The sequence below is a fragment of the Staurois parvus genome, unplaced genomic scaffold, assembly GCF_062004578.1.
Source record: "Staurois parvus isolate SC_StPar_1 unplaced genomic scaffold, SC_StPar_1.0 ptg003386l, whole genome shotgun sequence".
Classification (NCBI taxonomy): domain Eukaryota; kingdom Metazoa; phylum Chordata; class Amphibia; order Anura; family Ranidae; genus Staurois; species Staurois parvus.
In genome coordinates this window covers 82501-93944 of record NW_028321182.1, presented here as the reverse complement: position 1 = coordinate 93944, position 11444 = coordinate 82501, and the positions used below count along the sequence as shown (strand labels likewise).

At 44.6% G+C, this 11444-nt stretch overlaps 1 protein-coding gene across 1 annotated transcript in view; it reads right to left on the bottom strand.

The window, feature by feature from the left end:
- Window positions 1–3751: 3751 nt before the first annotated feature.
- The window catches only part of LOC149428225 (cytokine receptor common subunit gamma-like), a 41139-nt gene continuing 33446 nt past the window's right edge, over window positions 3752–11444 (bottom strand). The window contains exons 7-8 of the mRNA XM_089667579.1: window positions 7569–7647; window positions 3752–4174 (exon numbers count right to left, since the gene is read on the bottom strand). Coding sequence (XP_089523705.1) covers window positions 4037–4174; window positions 7569–7647 — 217 coding nt within the window. The 3' untranslated portion in view covers window positions 3752–4036. The remainder of the gene's footprint in view (window positions 4175–7568; window positions 7648–11444) is intronic.

The following is an 11444-nucleotide window of genomic DNA, read 5'->3' as shown; positions in this document are numbered from 1 at the left end:
TGGGAAGAATGTCCCTTACATTGGGGGTCAGTGGGAAGAATGTCCCTTACATTGGGGGTCAGTGGGAAGAATGTCCCTTACATTGGTGGTCAGTGGGAAGAATGTCCCTTACATTGGGGGTCAGTGGGAAGAATGTCCCTTACATTGGGGGTCAGTGGGAAGAATGTCCCTTACATTGGGGGTCAGTGGGAAGAATGTCCCTTACATTGGGGGTCAGTGGGAAGAATGTCCCTTACATTGGGGGTCAGTGGGAAGAATGTCCCTTACATTGGGGGTCAGTGGGAAGAATGTCCCTTACATTGGGGGTCAGTGGGAAGAATGTCCCTTACATTGGGGGTCAGTGGGAAGAATGTCCCTTACATTGGAGGTCAGTGGGAAGAATGTCCCTTACATTGGGGGTCAGTGGGAAGAATGTCCCTTACATTGGAGGTCAGTGGGAAGAATGTCCCTTACATTGGTGATCGGTGGGAAGAATGTCCCTTACATTGGGGGGGTCAGTGGGAAGATTGTCCCTTACATTGGTGATCGGTGGGAAGAATGTCCCTTACATTGGGGGGTCAGTGGGAAGAATGTCCCTTACATTGGTGGTCAGTGGGAAGAATGTCCCTTACATTGGTGGTCAGTGGGAAGAATGTCCCTTACATTGGGGGTCAGTGGGAAGAATGTCCCTTACATTGGGGGTCAGTGGGAAGAATGTCCCTTACATTGGGGGTCAGTGGGAAGAATGTCCCTTACATTGGTGGTCAGTGGGAAGAATGTCCCTTACATTGGTGATCAGTGGGAAGAATGTCCCTTACATTTGGGATCAGTGGGAAGAATGTCCCTTACATTGGTGGTCAGTGGGAAGAATGTCCCTTACATTGGTGGTCAGTGGGAAGAATGTCCCTTACATTGGTGGTCAGTGGGAAGAATGTCCCTTACGTTGGTGGTCAGTGGGAAGAATGTCCCTTACGTTGGGGGTCAGTGGGAAGAATGTCCCTTACATTGGGGGTCAGTGGGAAGAATGTCCCTTACATTGGGGGTCAGTGGGAAGAATGTCCCTTACATTGGGGGTCAGTGGGAAGAATGCTCCTTACATTGGGGGTCAGTGGGAAGAATGTCCCTTACATTGGGGGTCAGTGGGAAGAATGTCCCTTACATTGGTGGTCAGTGGGAAGAATGTCCCTTACATTGGGGGTCAGTGGGAAGAATGTCCCTTACATTGGGGGTCAGTGGGAAGAATGTCCCTTACATTGGGGGTCAGTGGGAAGAATGTCCCTTACATTGGGGGTCAGTGGGAAGAATGTCCCTTACATTGGGGGTCAGTGGGAAGAATGTCCCTTACATTGGGGGTCAGTGGGAAGAATGTCCCTTACATTGGGGGTCAGTGGGAAGAATGTCCCTTACATTGGGGGTCAGTGGGAAGAATGTCCCTTACATTGGGGGTCAGTGGGAAGAATGTCCCTTACATTGGGGGTCAGTGGGAAGAATGTCCCTTACATTGGTGTTCAGTGGGAAGAATGTCCCTTACATTGGTGATCGGTGGGAAGAATGTCCCTTACATTGGGGGGGTCAGTGGGAAGATTGTCCCTTACATTGGTGATCGGTGGGAAGAATGTCCCTTACATTGGGGGGTCAGTGGGAAGAATGTCCCTTACATTGGTGGTCAGTGGGAAGAATGTCCCTTACATTGGTGGTCAGTGGGAAGAATGTCCCTTACATTGGGGGTCAGTGGGAAGAATGTCCCTTACATTGGGGGTCAGTGGGAAGAATGTCCCTTACATTGGTGGTCAGTGGGAAGAATGTCCCTTACATTGGTGATCAGTGGGAAGAATGTCCCTTACATTGGGGATCAGTGGGAAGAATGTCCCTTACATTGGTGGTCAGTGGGAAGAATGTCCCTTACATTGGTGGTCAGTGGGAAGAATGTCCCTTACGTTGGTGGTCAGTGGGAAGAATGTCCCTTACATTGGTGGTCAGTGGGAAGAATGTCCCTTACGTTGGTGGTCAGTGGGAAGAATGTCCCTTACGTTGGGGGTCAGTGGGAAGAATGTCCCTTACATTGGGGGTCAGTGGGAAGAATGTCCCTTACATTGGGGGTCAGTGGGAAGAATGTCCCTTACGTTGGGGGTCAGTGAGAAGAATGTCCCTTACATTGGGGGTCAGTGGGAAGAATGTCCCTCACGTTGGGGGTCAGTGAGAAGAATGTCCCTTACGTTGGGGGTCAGTGGGAAGAATGTCCCTTACATTGGGGGTCAGTGGGAAGAATGTCCCTTACGTTGGGGGTCAGTGAGAAGAATGTCCCTTACATTGGGGGTCAGTGGGAAGAATGTCCCTTACATTGGGGGTCAGTGGGAAGAATGTCCCTCACGTTGGGGGTCAGTGGGAAGAATGTCCCTCACGTTGGGGGTCAGTGGGAAGAATGTCCCTCACGTTGGGGGTCAGTGGGAAGAATGTCCCTCACGTTGGTGGTCAGTGGGAAGAATGTCCCTTACATTGGGGGTCAGTGGGAAGAATGTCCCTTACATTGGGGGTCAGTGGGAAGAATGTCCCTTACATTGGGGGATCAGTGGGAAGAATGTCCCTTACATTGGGGGTCAGTGGGAAGAATGTCCCTTACATTGGTGATCAGTGGGAAGAATGTCCCTTACATTGGGGGTCAGTGGGAAGAATGTCCCTTACATTGGGGGATCAGTGGGAAGAATGTCCCTTACATTGGGGGTCAGTGGGAAGAATGTCCCTTACATTGGTGATCAGTGGGAAGAATGTCCCTCACATTGGGGGTCAGTGGGAAGAATGTCCCTTACATTGGTGATCAGTGGGAAGAATGTTCCTTACATTGGTGGTCAGTGGGAAGAATGTTCCTTACATTGGGGGTCAGTGGGAAGAATGTCCCTTACATTGGTGGTCAGTGGGAAGAATGTCCCTTACATTGGGGGTCAGTGGGAAGAATGTCCCTTACATTGGTGATCAGTGGGAAGAATGTCCCTTACATTGGGGGTCAGTGGGAAGAATGTCCCTTACATTGGGGATCAGTGGGAAGAATGTCCCTTACATTGGGGGTCGGTGGGAAGAATGTCCCTTACATTGGGGGTCAGTGGGAAGAATGTCCCGTACATTGGGGGTCGGTGGGAAGAATGTCCCTCACATTGGTGATCAGTGGGAAGAATGTCCCTTACATTGGGGGGTCAGTGGGAAGAATGTCCCTTACATTGGTGATCAGTGGGAAGAATGTCCCTTACATTGGGGGTCGGTGGGAAGAATGTCCCTCACATTGGGGGGTCAGTGGGAAGAATGTCCCTTACATTGGTGGTCAGTGGGAAGAATGTCCCTTACATTGGGGGATCAGTGGGAAGAATGTCCCTTACATTGGTGGTCAGTGGGAAGAATGTCCCTTACATTGGTGGTCAGTGGGAAGAATGTCCCTTACATTGGTGATCAGTGGGAAGAATGTCCCTTACATTGGGGGTCAGTGGGAAGAATGTCCCTTACATTAGTGATCAGTGGGAAGAATGTCCCTTACATTGGGGGTCAGTGGGAAGAATGTCCCTTACATTGGGGGTCAGTGGGAAGAATGTCCCTTACATTGGGGGTCAGTGGGAAGAATGTCCCTTACATTGGGGGTCAGTGGGAAGAATGTCCCTTACATTGGTGATCAGTGGGAAGAATGTCCCTTACATTGGTGGTCAGTGGGAAGAATGTCCCTTACATTGGGGGTCAGTGGGAAGAATGCCCCTTACATTGGGGGTCAGTGGGAAGAATGTCCCTTACATTGGGGGTCAGTGGGAAGAATGTCCCTTACATTGGTGGTCAGTGGGAAGAATGTCCCGTACATTGGGGGTCAGTGGGAAGAATGTTCCTTACATTGGGGGTCAGTGGGAAGAATGTCCCGTACATTGGGGGTCAGTGGGATAGTACTAGATGGACCATCCTAGACCATGGAACTTTGGTTCAATACGATACATTTACAGAGTGTACTAGATGTCTGCATGATGGATAAAGCCTGAGGTCTCTCCAGGACCACCATGTGCTCCTCCTTGTTCTGACTGAAGAGCTCTCAGTTTTCTGGGGAGGTGGTGGTCAGGCTCCTCCCATCTGTTCCGGTACATTCTGAGTCCTCGGTGACAGTGCAGAAGGTTTCGTTGTAGTTGAGTTTCATCTTCTCTACGGCTTCCTTGGAAACTCCGACCCACTCCTGTCAGGGAGACAAAGAAGACCTCACTGACCTGTCCCACCACCATTTTCAATTGTCAGGAGATAACGAGCCCAAAGTGGGACATCGAGGACTAAATATTGTCTAAAGTAACCATTTTGTAGCAATGTGCCTTCAAGTATCAGCAGATGTAGAGGCCCCGCCCACCGCCTGGGCTCCACAGTAATGCAGGACTCAAGGGACACAGAGATACTCCCTGGGGCCACAAGCTTCCCACTAGACGAGTATTGATACCCTGGACACATTGAGGGCCATAACAGCTTAACTTTAGATACAATGTCCATCCCACACATACAGAAAGTCCATAACTCATCTCCGTTTGTTACCTTCCATAACTCATCTCCGTTCTTTGTCTTCCATAACTCATCTCCGTTCTTTGTCTTCCATAACTCATCTCCGTTTGTTGTCTTCCATAACTCATCTCCGTTCGTTGTCTTCCATAACTCATCTCCGTTTGTTACCTTTTCATAACTCATCTCCGTTTGTTACCTTCCATAACTCATCTCCGTTTGTTGTCTTCCATAACTCATCTCCGTTTGTTGTCTTCCATAACTCATCTCCGTTTGTTGTCTTCCATAACTCATCTCCGTTTGTTACCTTTCCATAACTAATCTCTGTTTGTTGTCTTCCATAACTCATCTCCGTTTGTTACCTTCCATAACTCATCTCCGTTTGTTACCTTCCATAACTCATCTCCGTTTGTTACCTTCCATAACTCATCTCCGTTTGTTACCTTCCATAACTCATCTCCGTTTGTTACCTTCCATAACTCATCTCCGTTTGTTACCTTTCCATAACTCATCTCCGTTTGTTACCTTCCAGAACTCATCTCCGTTTGTTACCTTCCATAACTCATCTCCGTTTGTTACCTTCCATAACTCATCTCCGTTTGTTACCTTCCATAACTCATCTCCGTTTGTTACCTTCCAGAACTCATCTCCGTTTGTTACCTTCCATAACTCATCTCCGTTTGTTACCTTCCAGAACTCATCTCCGTTTGTTACCTTCCATAACTCATCTCCGTTTGTTACCTTCCATAACTCATCTCCGTTTGTTACCTTCCATAACTCATCTCCGTTTGTTACCTTCCATAACTCATCTCCGTTTGTTACCTTCCATAACTCATCTCCGTTTGTTGTCTTCCATAACTCATCTCCGTTTGTTGTCTTCCATAACTCATCTCCGTTTGTTGTCTTCCATAACTCATCTCCGTTTGTTACCTTCCATAACTCATCTCCGTTTGTTACCTTCCATAACTCATCTCTGTTTGTTGTCTTCCATAACTCATCTCCGTTTGTTGTCTTCCATAACTCATCTCCGTTTGTTACCTTCCAGAACTCATCTCCGTTTGTTACCTTCCATAACTCATCTCCGTTTGTTACCTTCCATAACTCATCTCCGTTTGTTACCTTCCATAACTCATCTCCGTTTGTTACCTTCCAGAACTCATCTCCGTTTGTTACCTTCCATAACTCATCTCCGTTTGTTACCTTCCAGAACTCATCTCCGTTTGTTACCTTCCATAACTCATCTCCGTTTGTTACCTTCCAGAACTCATCTCCGTTTGTTACCTTCCATAACTCATCTCCATTTGTTACCTTCCATAACTCATCTCCGTTTGTTACCTTCCATAACTCATCTCCGTTTGTTACCTTCCAGAACTCATCTCCGTTTGTTACCTTCCATAACTCATCTCCGTTTGTTACCTTCCAGAACTCATCTCCGTTTGTTACCTTCCAGAACTCATCTCCGTTTGTTACCTTCCATAACTCATCTCCGTTTGTTACCTTCCATAACTCATCTCCGTTTGTTGTCTTCCATAACTCATCTCCGTTTGTTACCTTCCAGAACTCATCCCCGTTTGTTACCTTCCATAACTCATCTCCGTTTGTTACCTTTCCATAACTCATCTCCGTTTGTTGTCTTCCATAACTCATCTCCGTTTGTTACCTTCCATAACTCATCTCCGTTTGTTACCTTCCATAACTCATCTCCGTTTGTTACCTTTTCATAACTCATCTCCGTTTGTTGTCTTCCATAACTCATCTCCGTTTGTTACCTTTTCATAACTCATCTCCGTTTGTTGTCTTCCATAACTCATCTCCGTTTGTTACCTTCCATAACTCATCTCCGTTTGTTACCTTCCATAACTCATCCCTGTTTGTTACCTTCCATAACTCATCTCCGTTTGTTGTCTTCCATAACTCATCTCCGTTTGTTGTCTTCCATAACTCATCCCTGTTTGTTACCTTCCATAACTCATCTCCGTTTGTTGTCTTCCATAACTCATCTCCGTTTGTTGTCTTCCATAACTCATCCCTGTTTGTTACCTTCCATAACTCATCTCCGTTTGTTACCTTTCCACAACTCATCTCCGTTTGTTACCTTCCATAACTCATCTCCGTTTGTTACCTTTCCACAACTCATCTCCGTTTGTTACCTTCCAGAACTCATCTCCATTTGTTACCTTCCATAACTCATCTCCGTTTGTTACCTTCCATAACTCATCTCCGTTTGTTACCTTCCATAACTCATCTCCGTTTGTTACCTTCCATAACTCATCTCCGTTTGTTGTCTTCCAGAACTCATCTCCGTTTGTTACCTTCCAGAACTCATCTCCGTTTGTTGTCTTCCATAACTCATCTCCGTTTGTTACCTTTCCATAACTCATCTCCGTTTGTTGTCTTCCATAACTCATCTCCGTTTGTTACCTTTCCACAACTCATCTCCGTTTGTTACCTTCCATAACTCATCTCCGTTTGTTACCTTTCCACAACTCATCTCCGTTTGTTACCTTCCAGAACTCATCTCCGTTTGTTACCTTCCATAACTCATCTCCGTTTGTTACCTTCCATAACTCATCTCCGTTTGTTGTCTTCCATAACTCATCTCCGTTTGTTACCTTCCATAACTCATCTCCGTTTGTTACCTTCCAGAACTCATCTCCGTTTTGTACCAAATGTGGTTTTCTTCGTATAACTAAACAAATACCCTCCATGTGTACGGCTTAGTTCCATGTAGCCCCGCCTCCTGACCCACCTACACCCCTCCCCCCAAGGAACCCAACCCCCTCACCGCTCTCCCAGACCTGATGTACGTAGCCATCCCCACCCCCACACATCATCCTGGGCTGGTGGCCACATCTTACCGACACATCTGGTTGCCATCACCGATTCTTTGTCACCTCTAACCAGATGTGTCTCCATTCTTCCCGGCGACACCCGACCTGACGTCTGATAGGATCCAATAGGATCTCAGATCTACTACTGAACAGCCCAGAAATGAGAGTTCTCTGGACACACCAATCACAGAACAGGCCACGTTTTCTAGTCCCTCTACTTTCCGTAGGAACCTGAACTGGTCCTGAACCCCGTACCTGAACGTTGCAACCGTTGATGAGCTCTTCAAATTTTTTCCCAGGGTTGGGAATCTGAGGGACGAGGATCACCCATATCCTGCATGGAAAGGAAAGGAGTCAGTAGAGCCACCAGCAAAGACAACTGCAAAACATGGAGATATCATGGTGGTCCCTGGGGACGCCTGGGACCTTCATCAGGTTTGTAATGAGAAGGACCTCTAGATATCAGTGGACTGGTGCTGTGGTGGAACTTCTGACCCCATGCAGCTCTTTATGAGGCAGCTTTCAAATGTCTGATGGACTTGGCGCCCGGGAAGGGGGGGGGGGGTTTGTAGAAGAAAAGAGTGTCGGTGCTTTGTTTACGGTCCAGATGTAGTTTATCGGTCACAGAAATTGTGTACAAAATTCCACTGGGGTTCAAGTGTTCAAAGGACCACATCACCAGGGCACAATGATATCAACAGAGCCACGGATTACCATAAATGTGCTGAGATGATGATCACTGGGCTTTATTTATAAACAAAGGGCAACAGTTATCATTAGAGTACAGGTAAGGGTAGTGTTAGATTTAGGGTTGGCTTTGTTTATCAACAAAGCCACTGATTACCATGTAATTGCTGAGATGATGATCACTGGGCTTTATCTATAAACGAAGGGTAAGGGTTCTCATTACAGTACAGGTAAGAGTAGTGTTAGATTTAGGGTTGGCTTTGTTTACCATATTAAGTGTTGAAATGATGATCACTGGGCTTTATTTATAAACAAAGTGCACCGGTTCTCATTAGAGTACAGGTAAGGGTAGTGTTAGATTTAGGGTTGGCTTTGTTTATCAACAAAGCCACTGATTACCATGTAATTGCTGAGATGATGATCACTGGGCTTTATCTATAAACGAAGGGTAAGGGTTCTCATTACAGTACAGGTAAGAGTAGTGTTAGATTTAGGGTTGGCTTTGTTTACCATATTGAGTGTTGAAATGATGATCACTGGGCTTTATTTATAAACAAAGGGCAACGGTTCTCATTAGAGTACAGGTAAGGGTAGTGTTAGATTTAGGGTTGGCTTTGTTTATCAACAAAGCCACTGATTACCATGTAGTGCTGAGATGATGATCACTGGGCTTTGTTTATCAACAAAAGGTGAGGGTTGTCATTAGGGGAAGGGTTAAGGGTAGTGTTAGGGTTGGCTTTGTTTACCATATTAAGTGTTGAAATGATGATCACTGGGCTTTATTTATAAACAAAGTGCACCGGTTCTCATTAGAGTACAGGTAAGGGTAGTGTTAGATTTAGGGTTGGCTTTGTTTATCAACAAAGCCACTGATTACCATGTAATTGCTGAGATGATGATCACTGGGCTTTATCTATAAACGAAGGGTAAGGGTTCTCATTACAGTACAGGTAAGAGTAGTGTTAGATTTAGGGTTGGCTTTGTTTACCATATTGAGTGTTGAAATGATGATCACTGGGCTTTATTTATAAACAAAGGGCAACGGTTCTCATTAGAGTACAGGTAAGGGTAGTGTTAGATTTAGGGTTGGCTTTGTTTATCAACAAAGCCACTGATTACCATGTAGTGCTGAGATGATGATCACTGGGCTTTGTTTATCAACAAAAGGTGAGGGTTGTCATTAGGGGAAGGGTTAAGGGTAGTGTTAGGGTTGGCTTTGTTTACCATGTAAGTGTTGAGATGATGATCACTGGGCTTTATTTATAAACAAAGGTTAAGAGCTATCATCAGAGTAAGGATAAGGGTAGTGTTAGATTTAGGGTTGGCTTTGTTTATCATATTAAGCGTTGAAATGATGATCACTGGGCTTTATTTATAAACAAAGTGCAACGGTTCTCATTAGAGTACAGGTAAGGGTAGTGTTAGATTTAGGGTTGGCTTTGTTTATCAACAAAGCCACTGATTACCATGTAATTGCTGAGATGATGATCACTGGGCTTTATTTATAAACGAAGGGTAAGGGTTCTCATTACAGTACAGGTAAGAGTAGTGTTAGATTTAGGGTTGGCTTTGTTTACCATATTAAGTGTTGAAATGATGATCACTGGGCTTTATTTATAAACAAAGTGCAACGGTTCTCATTAGAGTACAGGTAAGGGTAGTGTTAGATTTAGGGTTGGCTTTGTTTATCAACAAAGCCACTGATTACCATGTAATTGCTGAGATGATGATCACTGGGCTTTATCTATAAACGAAGGGTAAGGGTTCTCATTACAGTACAGATAAGAGTAGTGTTAGATTTAGGGTTGGCTTTGTTTACCATATTAAGTGTTGAAATGATGATCACTGGGCTTTATTTATAAACAAAGGGCAACAGTTCTCATTAGAGTACAGGTAAGGGTAGTGTTAGATTTAGGGTTGGCTTTGTTTATCAACAAAGCCACTGATTACCATGTAGTGCTGAGATGATGATCACTGGGCTTTGTTTATCAACAAAAGGTAAGGGTTGTCATTAGGGGCAGGGTTAAGGGTAGTGTTAGGGTTGGCTTTGTTTACCATATAAGCGTTGAGATGCTGATCACTGGGCTTTATTTATAAACAAAGGTTAAGAGCTATCATCAGAGTAAGGATAAGGGTAGTGTTAGATTTAGGGCTGGCTTTGTTTATCATATTAAGCGTTGAAATGATGATCACTGGGCTTTATTTATAAACAAAGTGCAACGGTTCTCATTAGAGTACAGGTAAGGGTAGTGTTAGATTTAGGGTTGGCTTTGTTTATCAACAAAGCCACTGATTACCATGTAATTGCTGAGATGATGATCACTGGGCTTTATTTATAAATGAAGGGTAAGGGTTCTCATTACAGTACAGGTAAGAGTAGTGTTAGATTTAGGGTTGGCTTTGTTTACCATATTGAGTGTTGAAATGATGATCACTGGGCTTTATTTATAAACAAAGGGCAACGGTTCTCATTAGAGTACAGGTAAGGGTAGTGTTAGATTTAGGGTTGGCTTTGTTTATCAACAAAGCCACTGATTACCATGTAATTGCTGAGATGATGATCACTGGGCTTTATCTATAAACGAAGGGTAAGGGTTCTCATTACAGTACAGGTAAGAGTAGTGTTAGATTTAGGGTTGGCTTTGTTTACCATATTAAGTGTTGAAATGATGATCACTGGGCTTTATTTATAAACAAAGGGCAACAGTTCTCATTAGAGTACAGGTAAGGGTAGTGTTAGATTTAGGGTTGGCTTTGTTTATCAACAAAGCCACTGATTACCATGTAGTGCTGAGATGATGATCACTGGGCTTTGTTTATCAACAAAAGGTAAGGGTTGTCATTAGGGGCAGGGTTAAGGGTAGTGTTAGGGTTGGCTTTGTTTACCATATAAGCGTTGAGATGCTGATCACTGGGCTTTATTTATAAACAAAGGTTAAGAGCTATCATCAGAGTAAGGATAAGGGTAGTGTTAGATTTAGGGTTGGCTTTGTTTATCATATTAAGCGTTGAAATGATGATCACTGGGCTTTATTTATAAACAAAGTGCAACGGTTCTCATTAGAGTACAGGTAAGGGTAGTGTTAGATTTAGGGTTGGCTTTGTTTATCAACAAAGCCACTGATTACCATGTAATTGCTGAGATGATGATCACTGGGCTTTATTTATAAACGAAGGGTAAGGGTTCTCATTACAGTACAGGTAAGAGTAGTGTTAGATTTAGGGTTGGCTTTGTTTACCATATTAAGTGTTGAAATGATGATCACTGGGCTTTATTTATAAACAAAGTGCAACGGTTCTCATTAGAGTACAGGTAAGGGTAGTGTTAGATTTAGGGTTGGCTTTGTTTATCAACAAAGCCACTGATTACCATGTAGTGCTGAGATGATGATCACTGGGCTTTGTTTATCAACAAAAGGTGAGGGTTGTCATTAGGGGAAGGGT